At 39.0% G+C, this 21817-nt stretch overlaps 1 protein-coding gene across 1 annotated transcript; it reads right to left on the bottom strand.

The window, feature by feature from the left end:
* Positions 1–2175: 2175 nt before the first annotated feature.
* Positions 2176–21481, bottom strand: sv2ba (synaptic vesicle glycoprotein 2Ba). Its single transcript, XM_044371037.1, has 13 exons — positions 21363–21481; positions 15655–16400; positions 11094–11274; positions 9058–9209; positions 8655–8788; positions 7680–7769; positions 6191–6304; positions 5962–6050; positions 5565–5729; positions 5294–5427; positions 4841–5041; positions 4565–4724; positions 2176–3657 (listed from the first exon to the last, which is right to left on the bottom strand). Exons 2-13 carry the CDS (start codon positions 16130–16132, stop codon positions 3474–3476), a joined length of 2082 nt encoding a protein of 693 aa, XP_044226972.1. The 5' UTR covers positions 16133–16400; positions 21363–21481; the 3' UTR covers positions 2176–3473.
* Positions 21482–21817: the final 336 nt, after the last annotated feature.

Below are 21817 nucleotides of genomic sequence, written 5' to 3'. Positions count from 1 at the left end.
TTTAATACATGTTTATAACACATAATGATGTAGTTATAAGCAGATATAAGGACATTTTCAAGTGTTTCTTAATGTCTAGTATTTGTCCATAAAAATAGATTAGAGGAAAGAACTGAGACAGTCAATGAGCATTTTGTTTTTTCAATTTTAGTGAAAAAATATTAAAATACGAGAATATTTGCTATGTTAAGCAAACAACTGAGTATTGAGAGACACAATGCAATAGTAATAATGAGAAGGCCTACTTCTGTCTTTCCCTGTTTAGATCTTTGATTGGGAACCCATTTCAGCAGCAACAGTAACATCAGCGTGGTGTCTGGGAAATAATAACAAATACTGTTACTTTCATGAGTTTAGGTCATTATTTGTGTCTGTAGTTACCAATATTTTAGGCTGTAAAAGAAGGGAAGTGAGAGAGAGCAATTTAGACTCTAAGGCTCTAAAATATTCTTTTATTACATTTTTAAAAATTAAATTTATTAAATAATTTACCACAAGGCTGCTCCTGTTTTCATAATCAAGCTAATGTGAGTTTAATGTCAAAATGAATTTAAAAAAACCCTGAATAAATGAAATGCAGGTGCTTCCACATAGGGGTCACCAAACAATTTGATGAGTATGAAAATTATTAATATCATATATCAAAATCATATGTGATGGCCTTCACAGCCACCAGATCTCACACACATTGGGAAATTTTATACCAATGTGTTGGACAGAGCCCTCCGCCACCACCATCTAAACATCAAATTGAGTAAATATACTGTATATATTTTGGATGAATGGTGTTCATCCCTCCAGTGGAGTTCCAAAGACTTGTGGGATTTCTCATCAACATTGAAGCTGTTCTGGAGGCTCGAGGTGGCCCAACACCTTACATAATTAGACACTTCATGTCATTTTTTCCTTTAATTTAGCAACCTCCTGTATCTCAGTGCACACTACAGTTAGTTCACTACTGCACAGGTGAACAAATATGAGGCATCATGTTCATGAAGATGTCAACCGTTATGCGATTCAATCACACTTCACTGTTAATTAAAATCTATGGTCTTTTGCTTTATAAAGCCACAATATGTTAAATTCACATTATTAGACAGATAACATTAATGAGTATTATCAACAAGACTTCTTTCAATTAAGTTTTGTAACTGTAAACGCAGTATCACAAGTCTGAATTAGTCTGACCAGCTTTTTTTTGTGTGTGTGTGTGTGTGTGTGTGTGTGTGTGTGTGTGTGTGTGTTTTCAGGGGATGAGGTGGTGGGTGAGGGGGTCAAATTCTGCACCATAGGTGTGAAACATAGGTGGACTGGAGAGGTCAGCCAGAGTGGGAACAGTAAATTTTATGTAATTGTGGGAGAGTGACATCATTAAACACAACAACATGACAGAATAAACTGAATTAAGTTAAATAGTCTGACACACAGCATGAAACAGGAATCAGGCAACAGGAAGTGACATCTGACTCGACAGGTATGCTGATAATTGTCTACTATTGCTCCCCTTGAATGGAAAAACCTATCCATTAATGTAACATTGATAGGCCAAATCTCTCTCCACATAAAGTCAAAGAAGATGAAATAAAAGGATTAGTTCAAGAGTAAAATGAAGTCTATTGGTCTCCTCTTTGCTGCCCTCTACAGTTTGACATCCTGATAAACCTGGAGGACAGATCAGCAGTGTGTCTTTCACACCTTGGCCAGAGTAAACACATCCTCCTACTACCGGCACTTGCTCACACTTGTGTGCTGCCATGTTTTTACAAGCCCTCCTTACCGACCCCTCCCGACACACAGCTGCCACTGACATGGGAACAGTAGCGTTCAGGTCCCACTCACCGATATTATACCTGAAATATAACACGTTTCTAGAAAGCAAAGTTAGGTCTGGACTGTTTACATTCGTGTGTTAGACCCACCGAGGGTGAGAATGATGCATGAGCAAAAGATTCAGATTTTTCAACTGAAACATAATACTCAGTCGTCTTTTTACCTTTCATGAGGCTCAGAGTGGAAACTCATCATGACATCTGTGATATATTACTTAATGCTTTATATGTGTTTAAAGTTGTCAAGTCAAATCAGAAATGTAAAGTTTAGAACAGATTTCACCTTAACTGTCTGTTTCATATCTTCATTGCACATTCTGCATCTATCATCAATCAGGAAACTGGGTCATAATCCCTCAGCTTTATTCAAGTCATCACGGAGCTACTATTTTACAGCTAATATACACAGGTCTACAGTATGTACAACAACAAATATAGTATTGGTAGTCAGACTATTGTGTTTCAGTAAATTTACAGACATGTGGATAACAACCACACACACACGCATGCGCACGCACTCAGACACACACAGCTCTGTCATGCCCAAAAAAGTAACATGCTCCTTAGAAATCTTGACACATGTTGTCAGAAATGCAGCAGGTTCTGTAAAACAGTTCTTCATCAGAACGTTACAATGAGAGCATAATATCAAAACATCTAATCTCACAAGTTTTGTATCACTCTCTCTTGTTTTTTTTTTTAGAAAAAAGACGAAAAAAGAAATCAATAAACAAACAGAACAATTCCTTACAATTTGTCATGGCAAGATTTGACAGTTAAGACTCCGATTCTACGTTATCACCAACTACAGAACACAGCTCTACGGTTAAGGACAGACACGACGTCTCAGAGTCGAAGACAAGACGACAAACAGGAGGAGAATCCAGTCAGCTGTTCAGGTTAGATTTGGATGAGCTCGCAGAAATGAACAGGAGCGGATTTGATTTTTTTTTTTTAAAAAAGCTTTCCACATTTAATAAAGGTTAATGTCTAGAGAAAACAAACCAAGCAACAACATGTGAACTAAAGATGACTAACTCAACTATAGAGACCACAGGACGGTGCAGAATAAACAAAGACTGGGTGTTTTCTCTGAATATTAACACCAGCAGTAATACTGCTGCTGAGCCTCGGCAGCGAATACAATAGGATGGAAATTCAATTCAAGTTATGACTATGAGTCCTTTCTCCTTTCTTTTTCTCCAACAGGGAATGAAATCAAAGCACAACATGGTAACAGGTACTACATCACCTTTCAAGTACAGACACGTTTTCATCTCATATTAATCTTTCTTTTACATACACAAACCTTAAAACAAAACAAATTTCGCTACACTGTGTATGTGTGTGACTAGAGGATGGGCAGTAAATGATAAAAAGAAAATGACAAACACTGGTTTCATATGATGTGACAGAAATGCTGGGCAGCCTGAGGAGCTTAGAAGGAACAGAAAGCAACCACAGGTTCATGTAGGCAACCAGACAGGTTTCAACATTTTTAATCCCATGACAGACTCGTAAACACAGTTAACATAGCACGGCCATTCTTCCTTGTCTTTCCATCTCGGTTTAAGCTGATACTTTCCAAACATTTTCCCCTCTGATACTGTGTTTGGGGCCTGGAGGCTGCAGGAGTTTGGCTTTTCAAGAGAGGATTTTCTCCCGGGTTTCGGGCAGCTTGAGAGCCAGAAGACCTCCGCAGACGAGGGCGGCGAAGGCCAAGAAGATGGGGATGATCTTAGTGATGCCAATGAAGGCTGCAAAGATGAAGCTGGCAATGATGGCTGCAAACTTACAGATACCATTCAGGATACCAAACGCTGTCCCTCTGCAGAGTCAGAATAAAAACACAGAGAGGTTGACAAACCTGAACCGCTATGATTCAAGAATAAAGAAAAATGTTGCTAGCGTGTTGTTTAATGTGTTTATAATGTTTAGTGTCATTATAGGACGAGAACCCACATAATGGAAAAATACATGATAGAAAGCTAAAAGCTAGATTCCAGGCAAAAACCCAATATTCTCATAAGTTGATGATCCATGTAGAAGACATGCAAATAAGGAATGGCATTGTTCTTGTATTACAGAGTAGTACTTGTTAGCCATAGAACAGGATTATAAACAAAAATATGACTAAATGGTGTTTGTTCTAACATAGCCCTGTTTGGATGTAGAAAAACAAAGTTGGAGAATTACACTATGTACCTATGTACCTAGGTACACTAGGTACATAGGTACACACACTAGGTGACCCTAGGAACATTAGATGTAACTCTGACTGTAAAACATTTTAGCTCCCTCCTGAACAAGGCTTTTTCTAACGTAACCTGTAGCCCATCACAAAAATGTAATTAATGTAAATATGTTAATAATTAATGTAATGTTTGGTAATAACGCTCATTTATTACTGTAAGCCGAGCATGCTAACGTTTGCAGCTTACGTCAGAGCAGATGAACACACTGTTTAATCCATTACATCTTCATTTTTGTGTGTTTTTGGTTTAAGAAAGGTTTTAAAAAGACACTCTCAAAATGCTTTAATACTGAGTATATCTTATATTACAGTCGCAGTACTACTGTGCCTTGTTACTGTTGCTAAGATATAACTGTACAAGTGGGTGAGGGGTTTAGCTAACGGTCAAATGCCCCAAACCTTTCAGGAGAGGGGTAGAGATGAACTGTGTGTAGTAGATCGAACTGGACCTTTTATCAGGGGGATAAAGGTGGACTTGTACCTTTTAGAGGAGGGGTAGAGTTCCACTGAAATGACCTCTAGTCCATTCCAGGCTGCCACGCTGACGGCATAGAAGAGACACTGCCAACATATAACAGCTCCTTGACTGAAACTCAGCAGCAACAGGAAAGTACAGGCAGATGACGCCAGCATGGAGCCACCTAGAAAGATAAATGATCAAATACTAAAACGGATTTGGCCATAAAAGACCCATCTGTCCTGGGTTACTGTACATACAGTGTAGAGTGTATTTATATGCACTTTCTGCTGATCTCACCTATTATTCGGATTCTTCCTATTTTGTCCATGAACAATGCTGAGATGATGTTGCCAGGCAACACAGCCAAACTACCCAGGAAGCTGACCATGTAGATGACTATGTCGTTCTCCTCCTGGAAGTTCAGATGGCAGCCTTTCTTTGGATGGAGGAAGGTGGTGTTCTCCATCCGACAGTCTTTAAACTTTTCCTGCCAGAGGTCTGAAGAGAGAGAGAATGGAGGCAACATTTTTTTTTTTTACATTAGGCTGTGAACATAAGTTTTTTCCTCTTCGTGATCTGTTGGAGGATAAACATATTGCAAAGTGTTGGTGTTTTGACGAAGATGACTGTTTTAGGGCAGCGTTAATACTTTAATATATATTTTATACCACTAATGAGTTGATTTTATTGAGCCCTGGGCCTTAATGTGCCAGGAGTGTAAAGGCATTCATTACTAATGCTGCATGGTACCTGTGTTATAGAAGACAGTGTTTTTGATGGTGCAATTCTCAAAGAAGGTGTTGGTTGATCTGACATCCTCAAAGTAGCAGTTTTCAAACAGGGAATCTTCAAATTTCACAGACTTAATCTCGATGTTTGCAAACCTAAATAGAAGGACACACAAAATGAAATGACATTAAGCAGTAATATAAATAAATGGCCCAAATTAGCCAATTTCCCGTTAAAAAAACTAACATAGGTATGCTGGATATTAAAAGAGGGATGGTGTGAAGAAACCCACTTGTCATGGATGTACTCTCCCTCGCGGTGGATCTGGTTGACGAGGGAGAAGTTGAAGTGGAAACGTTCTACCCGTTCTCGGTGGAAAACTCGGACCTTGGACTCGTACTCCTCATACTGCATGTACTTGATCATATCAGGGAACCACACTCCCAGCCCATGGTAGCTGATACACACAAAAACACAGGAAAACCAAAATTATCTGCATAGCTAGATACCACTACAGGAGTGTGTTTTTTCTGATTTTGGTGACCCTTTAACTCTATCAGTGACAATCTTTCTTCCCACAGATAAACTCTGCCTTGGAGAAGTTTATAGAGCTCTACTATTCAGATTGTCTAACACCATCTAGAATGCATAACTTAATAAGCTGCATAGGCTAAATAGTGTATTCCTACCTGAAGGCCAAGCAGAACCAGATAATAACCAGGAAGAGGCCTTGCAGTCTGAGATCTGGAGCTGATAGTGACATCACGTTAGCCATCACCTATAAGTCAGACAAACAGGAAATATATGAATTTTCTATGAACGTAAAGGAACAGAAACACTTTGTGAGTGTAAGTAAGATGGAGGCACAGCAAAGTTTCTATTCTATAGTATTTTTTAATGCCAGTGTAATTTGCAGACCTGTTGCAGCATGGTCATGTGTCTGACCGTCCAGCGCTGGAAGGCGGTGCCGGTTTCACTCTGGATCTCTATGAACTCGTCCTCCTGTGTCTGTGGGGTCTTAATGTTGGTCACCTTCACAAAGAGAGAAGGGTTTGGGCATTCAGATTTAATCGACACCTTCATCTTCATTACTGTTATCATTATTACTCAAAGTATATTCCCTTATTTCAAATGTTATATTGGTACATTTCTCATGTTTGGCTTTAATAAGATGGTTAGGGATTGACAGATATTTAGAAATGATAAATGAATTTAAAGATTTTCAACCTGATTGATGGAAAACCTGATTAATTACAACTAGGACAGAAAGCTGCACACTACAGAGTCTTTATAGTATAGTCTTTATTAAAGACCCATTTCCTTGATTATAATTTCAAATTTCAAGCTGTCTTCATCAGGACATCAGTGTAACATTTGCTCTGATATTCAAACATGGTGACCTCATTCAGTCAACTAATAATGAGAGACAGGTGGAGTTCATTGTTATTAAGTATTTTGTGTACACTTCATCTATAGCCTGCTGTATTTGTAAGGTATGCTGTTTACAAAAATCTTTTTATTAAATGATCTACCGTATCACTTATGTTTTATAATTTAGTCTTGTGCCCCCTAATAGTGAGCTCATCTTATTTGATGAGTTTCACCCGTTTAATAAGTCCAATGAAATAGTTTTCACCATGTTTGTACCATATACAAATACTGTAAAGCACATATAATGTGCTATTTGTGATATCAAATTATTCTTCTGTTTTGTACTAAAAGCAAAGGCAGAAAACAATCTTTTTAATACTTTTAAATACTCCAACCAATCTCAAATTTTAAAAAAAGTTACTTATTCTATCACAGCAGACATTTTCACTTGCAGGAAAAGCACAGGTGCAACCAATAACATTAATGATGTCTATGTTCCCCCATAAGCCGTGGCAGTGAGCCAGTGTGCATGACCCTGGACCTGGAACACCTGAATGAAATACGGCAATCGTTATTGTCAGTAATTACACCTGTGTCTTTCCTGCTGGCGTGTCAATATGCTTGCTGTGAAAAAGGTCTTTTGTGCATGCTGGATTACTGTCATGTATAACACCTGAATGGAACAGTGCCATTATTAACATTACTAGTGACACCTGTTCTTCTCCTGCTTTGACAAGTCATAATGTCTGCTGTGAGATCAATACAGTCCATCAAAAACACAGTCAAAATCAGGCTATGTATGCTGGCGTTTTAAGTATTTCTCATTGTGGTATTCTCTCAGTGTGACAGGTTTTGAGGTCTTGTTTGTTGTCATTTAATGTCCAGAAGCACATCAGCTTTTGTCTCACCTGCACAAACCTGAGGATCTATTGTAACATTGTTGAGTTACATGTATTTTGTTGATAACCTGCTAAATTAAATATTTGGTGATGAATCATTGAGCCAAACGGCAGTATTGTTGTAAATAAAGACTTACAGTGAAAACTCTCTCTGGTTCGCCCTTGGCTTTCCAGTTGGTGTCATGAACCCGTCGCAGGATCATCCATGCCTCATCATGTCGGGCATTCTGAAATAAACACATAGGTATCTTCTGTTGGAATATTATCTGCTTTGTGTCAATTTAATTGTAATCTTTATGTTTTATGTATCTGTGTATGTATCTTCGTACTGTATACACATATATTTATACTTGTTAATCTAGAGACAAGTGTTAATATATATTTGCTTAAGCTATAAAAGCTAGTACTGTATCTGTGCAAAAACTAAACTAAGCATGAATCAAACCAATGTGATGTAGCTTTGTGGTGTAATAGAGCCATGTAAATTGTGGTTTAATTCCTCTGTAATTTATTATAAATTATACAGTTTTCTCTATATGAGTGAAAATAATTACTATTTATAAAAGAATAAAAGAATTACTATTTGAATCATTGGTCACCCAACCACCGAAACCTCCCCACATACAGTCTAGTCAGATATGCAGTTGAGTAACAATGTTCCCATGAAGTCTGCCTCTTATCAGCTGGGGAAATGTGTGATTATTTGGGGGTGTGTGATAGGATGAACATGCTGGAGCAGCCCCGCTGTAACATACAAATACAATATCACATGTGGTTAAAGGTCTGACAATGTCCTGGACGAGAAACATGGGTGGGTGATGTTCTGGTGACGCCTTAGCAGCCCTTCGCTACCTTTGCACAGCAGTGGGATGTTGCTTTGGTGGCTGATGACTCAACATTTTTAACCAATCACAGCTTGATGTTTAATACTGTACGCTGATATAATGAATATTGGGATAGGAAACTTATAACCAGATGTTTCATAATTCATTGTCAATTTATCCTGAATCCACCAAGCACTCAATTGTGATAAAAGATAAAGATAAAAATGAATGCCAAGTTTTAGAGCTAAAGCGACGATCACATCTGCTACGTTGGTTCAAGTATCTGACCTCCAGGAGGAAACGAGGGCTCTCCGGCATGAAGATGACACCGACGAGTGCAGCCAAGGCAGGGAAGAGACACACCAGAATAAACAATCTCCAACTGTGCATCTGGATCTCTGTGCCAATGGCGAAGCCCCAGCCTGGAAAATCATTCAATAAAGGAAGTTCACATTTAAAGAAACCATCTTTCAGGAAATATTTTCATTTCCAATCACATCATAAGTCCAATAAAACACAAAAAGCATTCCATTTGTCATCTTTTGTGCATATCAAACTTATTTCATGCACTAATGTAACAAAAACAGCATATTACCTCGAGTTTATGGACAGTATATTTGAATGTCTCTGTCTTCTGTACTATACTGTACATGTGTGTGTGTGTTAATGTGAGTCAGTGTGTGTGTGTTACCATAGTGAGGGATGATTCCCCAGGCAGTGAAGGAAGCATACAGGCCTCCCAGCATCCAGAACATGCAGAGCCAACTCAGATGTTCACCACGTTTATCCATCTGTAGGAACTCGGTGAAATAGGTGTACACTATCGGGATGGAGCCACCGATTCTGGAGGAAGAATCACAAGAGCAACATTTACAGTGATCTCAGGTCTTTGATGCCTTTACTGTTGGTTGTTATTTGTCATCTTGGGATTTAAGAATATTTTGTACTGTTGACTTCAGAGAAAACGGTCAGTTCACCCAAATTACACAAAGACATAATTTCTCACTTACCAAATGTAATATCTATCCATGCAGATATTTGTGGTTTTATTCCCAACATATCTGTCTCTGAGATTCGTGCCATCATTTCAATACAACTGGGCTGAATGGAATTCTATTCATGGTGCTCAAAGGTTTGAAAAATTAAATTTTAAAAAATCAACATCTTTCTGTAAAAAATGTCCAATGACCTCCCTGTCAGCAGTTTTCATTGGAACAACATTATATTGAAGAAATAGTCTCCATGACAACACACTGTCTATAGTTTGCATTTATCAGCCTTTTTAAGATGAAAGCTAACAAAAAGCTTTTAGGCTCATGATGTTCTCGAATTCAATTTTTTTCATAAATCACAACAGTTTTATTGTCAGGTTGACAGCCTCATACACATTGCAAACTCACTGCATTACATTAGGTAGCAAAGCTCTCATCACTACAGTATGTTCAACATCAAGACAAGTAAGGGCATTTGGAGAGATTTCTCTATTCTTTATGATGATGAGAAATCTTGTAATAAGAGGGTGTGGAGTCTGTATGCTCTTTGTGTTTTGTGAAGCCAGCAAAACAGGCCCAGTTCCTCTGCAGATGTGAGTGTTAATGACTAACATGGGGCTCATTATTACCGTAAATCAGCAATAGCTGAATGTTTTATTTCGGTGACCTTGTATTTTTTGGCTTAGCAAAAAGCTCAAACATCAATATAACAGGTCTGGGGTACACTCTGGTTGCCAATTATTAAAAGAAATGTATTTTTGAAAGTTGCAAAATCAATCTGTGCACAGCAAACGCTTTGCCCGAAGGTGTTGGCGACAGCAGGACTTCGACAATCAAACTCAAATTAAATGCAAGCAGAAAGCATTGTTCACTTGTTTTAATTAGTGTAATAAAGAAATGCTCTGTTAAAGTAAATAAACATAACTGCCCTTGTGTGCAGCTCACGGTTAATGTGTCTTTGAGTTGGTGTTAATGGTATGCGACTGTGGTGTGTGCCAACAGGAAAAAAAACTCCATGCTCTCACAATTGGAAGGCGTCATGGAGCAGCATTATTTTGGCTGCATTGCCAGTAGGGTAATCTCATCTGTGAGTGAGACACAACCAATGAGCTTTGACTTTGTGTTACATCAAGATATCATCTGAATTAAATGAACAACCCAAGATGTACAATATAGAATCCCACTAAAATAGAAGCTGCTTGTGATGAAGCACCAAGCAACACAACAAGTTAATGTTAATAGCTCTATAATAGGCTGTAATTCTTTAGGAAACCCCCACCCACCTGTACTTAAAAATCTGTCCTGAGCTGGACTAAACTGGTTTTGAAAAACAGCAAGACACTAGATTGAGTCAGAGATAAAGTAAGTAAGTGAAGTATAGAAGAGTAAGGAACATAAATTAATAAGTGAGCAGACTTGTGCTTGAATTATGTCTTCTCTATCCTCCAGGTTGTTCCTTAAAGACCAAAGTTTGTTTTAATTTAAGAGCTGCATATTACTCATCTAACTCAAATGTCAGGAATCCAATTTTAGAACAAATATCTTTAAATGCAAATGAACAGATGTACTCCCCACCCGCCCAAAATGTTACAGAATCACTTTTTCCCCAAAAGGGTTATTTATGGAAAAGGTCAGTCATTATAAAAACCTAGGCGAAAAAATGTCATTTATTCAAGCAAGCACTGCAAATGTAAATGTAAATGTGAATGTGAATTTAAGTGTAAATGTGTCTCACCCAAAGCCGGAGCAGAACCTGAAGAAGAGGAAGAAGCCGTAGCCCTGAGCGAAGCAGGACAGGAAGGAGAAGACCAAGTCGATGGTCAGGACGTAGATCAGACACTTCCTCCTCCCCATCTTATCACACAGACCCCCCCACACCAATGCCCCCACCATCATGGCCACATACACCAGCAGACCTGCGAATACACACACACAAACAGAGACTCACTTAGAGGCATTTGACCTTTAAACTTGTTACATTTTACTCCCATTATGCATGACTGATCTTACTGAAACACGTAGATGCACATACTTGCATACTTATACATACACACAAAAATCATCAGAAGGATAATAGATCTGTTTAAAAGATGAATACAAATAAGGACAAAAACTCCACAAGGTTCCACAAGGGGGCACACTTTACCCTTCTATGAAGACAGAGGAACAGAGAAATCCACACTAACCACTGTAATTCAGTGTGATGCATCCTTACGTGTGTGCCCTGACCAACATTTCTGAATATTCATAATGATGTGCCAAGAAAATGGGCCTGGAATGATAGTAACATTTCCAGAAACCGGAATGAGAAATAAAGGTCAAATTAATTTTGAGGCATCTTCAGAAAGAGTACTTCTCTTCCGCCACATTCACCCTGCATGTTTTAGAAACTGCTTTCAGCTTTATGATTACTATTGCTGCATTTGTCTTTGCTGTCATCTGGATTTTTTTGGACATTTTTTATTACCTCGATTACATCCTGTATCACTGCACAATTCATTTTTTTCCCTATTCAGTCACAGTGGTCTGTAGCCTATCCCAGCGTGCAGGAGGCAGGTGTTTTCGTTTGCTATTTTAACAACCCTGAACAGTGACCAACTGTGTGACCCATTACTGCACCAAGGAGATAAAAACAATCATGTACTTCCTTTTTTATGTCTTTAAGAAAAGTGATATTGTCTCCCCTGCTGTCAGTGTCAGGACTGAAACCTACAACCTCGGCCATCCTCTCCGTCATGTTGTTCAAACCTTTCAACCCATACTTCCTGCCTGCTCTGTGTTTTTACTACACACAGCCCTAATTACAGTGGGACTAAGCAGCTTAACGGCACGTGGAGCCATAGTGTGCACCTTCCCTGTGGATTACTAGACTATCCAAATGCTCCAGTGCTCCACACGCCAAGCTGCACCTCCCTAAAACTCATTCAACAAGAGACTGGTCAGGGCACCGGGAGAGAAAGAGTCAAGGCTGACATGTCACTTAATGTCTTGGCCAAGTTACTGCCTAAGGCAACATGTATGCCTTAGATTTGTACACTGACAGGTTGACAGGGTGACTTTGTGATTAGAAAGCCTGTTTCTTCAGGTGGAGGCTGACGATCAACCCTTGCAGCAACATGCATCTATACACCTGTTAAAGTGTGCTTGGGCACAGGGCAGACACTGAATCCCCGGAGGGAAAAGAAGAATTCACCTATTTCTTGCAGTATTAAAAGTGAAAGCACAGTAAGTGCATTTGGCACTACTAGATGAAGAGACAATCTACATGAAAAACTGACAAAAACACAAATCCAGGAGGCCTTTGCAGATCATGCATTCACCCAAATGTACCCTATGTACTGTCTTGAGAAATGCTTATCCTATGTACATAATTAAGACTGTTACCTTTGTTTTAAATTAAATTTCATTCCAGATACAAGAAATTAAGCTCACTACTAATGATATAGTATCAGCTATATTTCTTCACTTACACAACCAGGTAACATTTTAGAGCATTTATCTATGTGAGATGTATGAACGCTGTATCACACAGTGTTTTAACAAAATGACTTGATGACATTTTGGAGCCTTAAAATAATAATCTGTTTCATTGTTATATTATTAATGACTGAATCAATGCCACTGAAGTTGTTACAATTTATGGCTGGCCTGGAGTCAGTTGCACCAGCTGGTCGTAAGTACAAACTTGGTGGTTCTAACATTAAGTGTTTACTAAGTGGATATTTTACACTGTGCTAAATTAAAACTGGTTTCAAAGCACAAACTAGTTATTACATAGAGAGTTGTTACTGCTGTTAATATTTATAGTCAGGTATAAAGGTTACATAGCTAAATGAACTGACAAACCTGGCTAATATATGACTTGAAGAGTAAAGGAGGTGAACTGACGCTGGATTAAAAATCTGTTTAATAATGATGTAAAGGAAAACAATATTCCTCAAATTACACAAACAATTTGCCATGATCAAATCATGTTGGTTAGGTTAGCGTTAATGGATATTTCTTGCTCATTCTAAACTACATGAGTTCTACTAAATCTGAAACGCATATTTCTCCATGTATGCAAAGTAAAAACAAAGAAATTCCTACAATTACAAAGAATTGGCAGTGAGGTTTAATATATAGCTAAGTTTCCCAAAACTGTTGTTTGTTGATCATGTTTGACTGAAAAGTGCTACAGGTGTTTCCTAGCAACTGATACATGTTAAGTCTTTGCTAGCTAAGAATTTCCTTAAGCTTTAATGATTCAACCCAATTTAATAAGTCAGTAGTTTGATACTAGCTTGTAGATATTGATGATTTAAGACCTGTAGTTATAATTATTTGACAGACAAAGATAAAGTGTAAAAGGTAAACTCCGTCTAAAGGAAATGACATCACAGAAATGGACATCGTTTTTGATTGATGTGATCTCAGGGAGGTGCAGTGCAAACACACTACAAAAATGAATGCTAAGTACCGAAGATATTCTAGATTAACACTTTAATAGTAGCAGGCAGGAACCATGAGGCCACCTCATAATGTATGCATGACCTTTTTAATTACAATTCTGGTTTTATTTGAGATATGCATTAGCTGCAGTGCAAGTTTAGCTATTTTTCTCCCTCTCCCTCTCTTTGGTTATGTCTCCAGAACTGCATAAAGTGTAAGATTTAAAACCAGCCAGGACTTCTTTGTCTCCAGTGCTATTTCTCCCACTATGTCTAAGTCCCTTGTATTTTAAGTCTATAGATTAAACAATAAAACCACCATTAAAGGTAAGTGCATGACCATCTTTTTCTTCTTAACAAAAGGTTTGGTAGTCTATCTGCTATCTCAGACTAAGGTTAAGATTAAACACGTCTGCTCCCGTGTGTGTGGTGAACAGAGCATGAGCGTGAATCAAATCGGATCATTCTGCAGATCTACTTCATATTCTCAGCCAATAATCAGTGCTCCCCTCCTGCTCTGCACAAACAGACACTGTGATTTCATTTTCACCAGGCCTTCCTCCTGCTACCACAGCCTGTCAGAGGCCTGAAGCGTATCTGACAGCTCTGCACCGGGCGCTGCAGGCCGCCAGGCTCTCTGACTGCTGCAACATGCTCCATATTAGCCTGGGAACACACACTGAATACAATCACCATCGGGTTCCTCATCAATCTCTCGCAATGCCTCATCCCAGGAGCCTGTTGTTAAGATGAAATGAGCGATGTGCAATCTGCCACATCGCCTGGCTACACACGAGGCCTGGGAAATAAGGTGAGAAGCTTTAATTTGCAGTTTAGTTGTCTGCACTGAAAGTGAGGAACAGACGTTTTCAAGGTACACTTCCAGTAAGTTGGGTCCATGCTGCATACAAATTTCAGCATCATTTTTTAAAAAGGAAACACTTCTCTTAATATACATTATACTGCTTATACATGTGTGAGGTACCTTACATAATGAAATATTAACATCCCATCATTTGGTGTAGCATCCCTTCAGACAAAATGTTGGTTATGTTTATTTTTTTATGTTACTGTATATTTGCCTAGAAAGATGCAAACCTATTTCCCTAACACATCCCAGCAGCTGGGTGATATTTCTGTCTGACGCATTGGTCTGCAACCATGTGCCATCAACAGCCAAACATATGCAAAATTTTGTTCCAGCCAAGCAGAGCAGCATATCATTTCACTCATGAGTTCCTCCTCTCTGGCTAAAGATTGGACCTATTCAACAAATGATTGCAATTTGCTAGTATTGTAGGTTTCCAAAAGGTTGTATATGTTGAGGAGAAATGCGTTTGCTAAAACATTTTTTTTAGCCATGCTAGCAGTGTGGCTCTAGGCATGGCAATGTCGATCTGTTAGTTGGCTGGTCCACAACTTTTGTCCAAGCTGAAATATGTTAACTATTATACAAACTGCCATGAAATTTTGTACAAACATTCATAGTCCCCAGAGGATGAAACCTAATTACTTTGGTGATCACTTGACTTTTCTTCTAGGGCCCCCAGCAGGTTGACATTTGTGGTTTGGGAGTCATTTAATGGATTGCCATAAAATTTGCTACACACATTCAAGTATCCCCATCATATCATGTAATTTGGTGGTGGTTGTCCAGTTCTTTGGTTTATGACCATAACTAATGACATTCTCATCAGCCTCAGCTGTACATGCGTTTAGTGCTAATTAGTAAATGTTAGCATGCTAACACACCAAACTATTTTGATTTTGTAAAATCTCTTTTTTTTTCTCAAAAAGTTATGCACTCAGCAGCATCCTCCTCTCACCTCAATATTTCCACTTTCCACCTCCTTTGCTGTCACTTACCCAGCAACCCCTTGTCAGCATTGGATATGCACATGTCCTTCTCAGCGCTGGGCAGAACGAAGCCCACCACAAAGCCGTCCACCCCATCAGCCATTAGCGCCAGGCCCAGCACGAAGAACAGCATCCACTGGAAGCGTCCATGGCCGCAGTCCTCCATGATGCTCTCGTACTGCTCTGGCAGGTTGTCCTCCTCCTCTTCCTGCTGGGCAGCCAGGCGGGCTTTCCTCTTGGCCTCCAGCCGAGCTGCCCGCCGCGCCTCCTTGATCTCGTCTGGGTGAGGGATGCCCTGGTACTCCCCCTCGTACATCTGTTCATCATCATCTGCCCCCTCGGTGGCATCACTAGCAGCATCTTCTTCCTGTGGAGGGTAGTCCGTCTGGTAGGGGTAGCCATCCTGACCACCTCCATCCTGGGTGTAGGTGTACTCTCCTCCCTCTGTCACCTGCTGGTTCACATTGTTTTGATAGGGGTCATCCATGGTTCTGGCTGAGTGTAAGGGGACCAGGACTGACTTTGCCTTGTAGCCGTTGTATGCTGAGGAAGCTCAAGTCGTCAGCTATAATGGCATAATCCTCCCCAGGAGCCTTGTGCTGCTCTCAGTGTTGCTGCGTCTCCTGGATTCCAGGTGTCAGTTGCAGGTTTTCAGTTTTCAGTCACTGAGGAGGTTGGGTCTGAAGTTTAAGGCCTCAACAGCTGTGATGAAAGACTATTACCTTCATTGATCTGCACAGAGCTGCATGCTGAACCTAAAACACAACAATGGACACACATCACAGATGGGCTGTCAGCAACACAGCAAAGAAGAATGCGCTTGTAGGGCAGAGACATTGCTATGCAACAGTGCCCTTTGGGACAGCTTGTGACCTGCCATGTCAAGTCACACTTACAGTCTCAAAGGGCTTTACAACATTTGTATTATAGAAAACATTAAGGGCACATCATGATCTTTGACCCTCACCTGAGGATGAAGTCCTAAAGAAAACTAGGTAAAGTCTAGAAGTATGTGATTTGCCTACAACATTTCATGTAATTGTAGTAGGGCCAGACATTTCTTAATTGATTTTGACTTTATTCCCTCAATTTACATTAATTGTTTTTGTCTAGCTGTTTGTACTCTGCTTCAGACCGCTTTCCTGTCAATTTGATCAATTTTGTCTTATTTATTACCTCTTGTAAAGCACTATAAGTTCTAATTAAACTGCCATTATTATTCCAGTCAGAAATGAAAAGTGTCATTTAGCAGGAAAGAGCAGGTCGGGACTGCCAGTCTCCCCTGTAGGCTGCATGTCCTTCCACACAACCAGATAATCTCATCGTCTCCCCGCTCAAATGCTCTGACGCCATTTTGATCCATCACATAACAGTGCTGTAATGATGACACATTGAGATTTGTCTTGATTTCAATAGTGGCCAGAGGCACCGACAGACACATAACAACACAAATTACATTGCATTCCAAGAATTTTACTGATTTTCACACGCTAACATGACTGGATAACTTGCACATTGAAGTCAGGCACATATTCTTGCAAAATTAACCAATTATTATCTTGAGGCTGGATCCTATGTAATTTGGGAATAACTCATGCTGATGTACTCTAGAGGCAATCTATGAGAAATGAGCTAATGTTTCAAAGTCACCCTGTTAAGCTGTAAAATTCAACAAACCTTGATTTACCCTATCTGGTCCAGCAATGAACTGAGAGAGATGCTTTTTTTAGTTTTTACTTCTCTTGGCTGACACTGCTTCACATTAACACTGGGAGCTTATGGGACAACTGCAGTCCTCGGTGCCTTTCTCAAGGGCACCCTTTAATGTGGACACATATAAAGTTTTCTACAAAGTGGCCACTGTGGCTACATAGGATATTACAGAATAATGGTAAATGCTAAAAAAAATGTTAGTAATGGTAAATGCTAAAATGTAATAGCAGTAACAAAAGCAGAGAGGAGTCACACTTCAACTGAGAGTAATGTCAGTTACACAGAAATATCTATCTAGCCTAAAAGTTTGCTAACATTGGCTAATATAAGCAACTTCTTATACCAGACCAAATTAGGCCATAGCAATAAAACCCCTGAAAATGAGCATGGGCCTTTTATTGCTTAAGAAATCAAGTTTTCATTTGTAAGAGAAAAAATGTGTTTCTTTTTCTTTTTTAAAAAGTATATATACTATATATACTATATATATATATATATATATATATATATATATATATATATATATATATATATACCCTTAACATTGTTTCTTTTACACTTAACATGTTGTGGAAATTATTAGGAATTTGAAACCTTATTGGTAAAGTGTATTGCATTTAACATCTATTTCCAACATCCATCGTCTATTGCCAATCCTTACAGACCTCTTAAGTTTTCATGGTGGTTGACTGGATTAAATTGGTGGTAAATTTGCTTGGCTGCTTTATGACACTAAAAAGGAAGCTAGAGTGTTTTTTTTCTTCAGAGCAAGAGGAGCCAAAGCTTTCAGCTTTTCTTGCTATAAGCCTATTGTGAAACAAATAGAATGTTGATGGAAAAATTAATTCAAACATGCTTATTCGTTTCACTGAATACTGGTAATAGCACTGGTGTGAGGATTTTCTTTCCTTTTGTAACATTATAAAGGGTGTAACATAACACACTGGGTTTTGAACTTTAAATTAGAACCATAAAAAGGAAATATCTGGCTCTTTAGCTGCTAAATGCTACACTGTGTTCACCAACTGTGTCTACCTGCAGTTTGGTGCTGGGCAGGTAGCTTACAGCGGGTTTTTAGCGCTTTGTAACTGAAAACAGCTGCCTGTTGTGTCTAGAAACCAGGATGATGAAAGTGGTGATAGTGGACCAAAACAGTAAAATTGCGGGGAGTAAAACCAAAACAATCAGCTGAAAGATACCAAAATACTCTGTAGAAGTGAGGGGACTGCAGAGTTGAGTGATAATTGTCTGTGGTGTTGTCACTATGAGCAACTCCTTCCAAATTACACACAGTCATTTCATCCATTGTTCATGTAAAAATATTGTTTATAGCAGCTTTAAACATTCTTTTTTCAATGCAACAACATTTTTGGAATGAAGTTATTTTGTTCAAAGTTTCCTACCTTCAAGCATTTAGATTTTCTTCCAGAGTCTGACTGTTTTTGCGGTGTCACTTTTATAAAATGTATATTACTTGTTACATGGGTATTACTTGCTCGATCCAAAAACAGCTGTAGTCTTATCAGCCAACAAGTGGATTGTAGGTTTGGTTTGGGTTGGTCTGTTCCGGTTTGGAGCCAGGATGACGAACACTGTAATTTAATCCAGATTAAGACTGCAGATTTTTTATTTTGCCCTTGTTGCCTCACATTATTGTTTCATCACGAAAGTCATAGAGGTGGCTGATAGCAGCGGTGGATTATGGAGTCTGGATTGAAGCACTGAAATGTATTTGCTGCTCTTGGATAAGGAGTTTTGAAATTCCAACGTCAGTGTTAAAAGTTACACATTGATCAGTTTGGATGCCAGAAGAAATTGCAGTATTATGACGTGATCACGATAATCAGAACATCTCATACTTTTTTTTTTTTCATTTGTTGTTTTAATAATACATGAACGATTCAGGGGAAAAAGTGAGAGGATGGATGCTCAGTCTGGGTGAGGGCGGCGGTGTTGCTTTCATCATCCTGCTGCAGTGCCTGTACTTGCACAGCTGGCACTTACATAACAGTTCGGCTGCCTACACTCACTCTTTTCCCCTCTGTCTCCCTCCCTCTCCCTTCTCTTTTAACTTATTGATCTGTGTACGCACTTATGAATATGTCAACTTGACCCCCCCCCCCCCACACCTAACATACGCACTTATTCAGATGTCAAATCAGCATTTATGTCTCTGAGCAGAGTTTGAATAGGTCATGATCTGCCTTCCTCTGAGACGGTCCCAGTGTTGAAAAGTCAAAGAGATGCTTTGAATCATGAAAATCAATGTGAGTCTGATGTTTAACAGGAAGCTAAGAGGTCACTGCGTAATTTACAAAACGCTATTTCAATTTCACATGTGACCTTTTACTGTTCAGATCATTTATTAGTTTGACTGAGTCAAACTTTGTCGTCTTCGCTTCATCGGTTTCTGTAGCCCATTCTGCAGAGAGCAATGGCACTATACACGTGTGTGGAGTTACATATTAATGCTGTGATAATGGACTTTGGAAGAATATCTGTAGATACATTAGAGCTGCTCTGTGGCCAGCAGTTGAAAACTTTTTCTGCTATACCCTCATTTTGATTCATCCAGTGCAATCTTCTACTGCAGCAATGTTGATTATTCACCTTTCTTCACTCATATTTTCACAGCCAGGGACTTCAAAATCCAGTGTTTTGGTTGTACTGACCAGTTGTAAATGTATTTGGGAAGTATAGAAATGGACAATAGATGGACAAATGGACAATGGAAAATCAACTCAACAACTGACAGCTTTTTGCAGGATCTTTTATTAATTATCAGCCTTGTCAGGGCTCTAAAAGTACATTTTCTTACCCCAGATGCATCGGTTGTTATATATCCATATAGCTTTTTTTGCATTTTGTCTTCTCGATTGTTTATTTTTCTCTCTTTATTATCGGAATGAGCTGTGCCTCTCAATGTGACTCCATCACACCTACACAGTTTGTACTCTTTCTGTATCTCAATCTGATATCATTGCTGTTTGATCTGTGAGAATAAACTAAACCCAGAACTAGACAGAGGAAGTTGGTTTTAAAAAGAACAGTTGAACCACAATATGTATGTTTGAGCTGAACCTGACAGCTGAAAGATAATGCAGTTTCTGCAAACACATTCTCCATTATAATTAAATGAGAAAATTACAAATAGCATATGATGTCATGTATAATATGATTTCCTCAGTGAATATCATTGTCCAGATACAAATATGTCTGACCATTTCTACCCAGTTTGCACCACCAGGGTTGAGCAAGGTAACAACAAGGTGAGGGATTTGATTGCCACTGAAGGGACAGATATTACAAAAACATGTACTTTTTTCTTTGGAAAAAAAAGCATCTAATAGAATACATCTACTATATGCGTTGTATGTGTTGGTGGAGTAACTCAACGGTTACAGGTAGTGAGTTCATTTTAATCTCAGCTCCTCAGTGACCTCGAGAGGTCAAAGGACAATCTTCTGTGATTTCTGGGGACGACCTGTCTGCTAACCTCTCAAATACATTCACTAGCAACATGTTTTGGAGTAAAATGCTGTTACTAGGACAAAAAGAAAGAGAGAGTGACATGAGGATATTTTCATGCAAATACTTTTAGTATTAAAAAATGTCATATTGAATAGATCCTGATATCAGAGACTGGAAATTCCTCCTACTTGCAAGACGTTTTCATCCAACTTGTTGCAAAACAAATAAAAATGCAATGGCACATTTTAAGAGTAGTACAAAGTAAAGGTTTGGCCGACTAAATGACAATTTGGACTGGAATCTCTATTTAGATATCTAGGTTTTGTTATATGTAAATGGAAATGCTGATGACTCAAATAGGACTATCCGCATCCATAGTTGCATCACATCAATGCTGTTGCAAAAGATAAAACCTGAAAAATAAATAATGGCACGATGGGTAAATGATCTCTCACTTCCCCACTAATTTGTCTGACAAAACAACAAATTAAATACCACAACGCAGCAAACATTTAAAATAAAAGTTGTCTTACCAGACTTGGCATTCTCTTCTGAACAAAACACACATAAATTTAAAAAAATAGCTAAAGTCCAAGTAGCATTTTCAAATGTCCAAACCCTACATGTCAGTTTATCCTAAGGCCGTGTTGCAGACAAGCCTGAGGGATTAGGATCCAACCTCACGATCCCCCCCCCAGCAACCCTCCCTCACCCAGGCTCATCCCCACAGGAAACTCCCCCGAACTAACCCCCCCACTTCCAGGATCCAATGGTACAGTCCTGCAGGTTTAAATAGCAACAGGCTCCACTGACACTGGCTGTAAACTGTTGAGACACTCTACAGGATTTTTTGTGATACTCCAGATCTTTGAAAGGGATCCTCCAGGGAGAGGTCAGAGGTCAGTGTCAGCTGCCAGACAGCAGCGCTGGAGCTGGTTGAGATTCAGAATTTTTCTCAAAGATACTTCTGCAGGGCAGATGCTTGTTG

The sequence above is a fragment of the Thunnus albacares genome, chromosome 1 (genome assembly GCF_914725855.1).
Source record: "Thunnus albacares chromosome 1, fThuAlb1.1, whole genome shotgun sequence".
NCBI lineage: Eukaryota > Metazoa > Chordata > Actinopteri > Scombriformes > Scombridae > Thunnus > Thunnus albacares.
The sequence above is the reverse complement of the archived record's forward strand: the minus strand, read 5'-3'. Positions and strand labels throughout refer to the sequence as shown.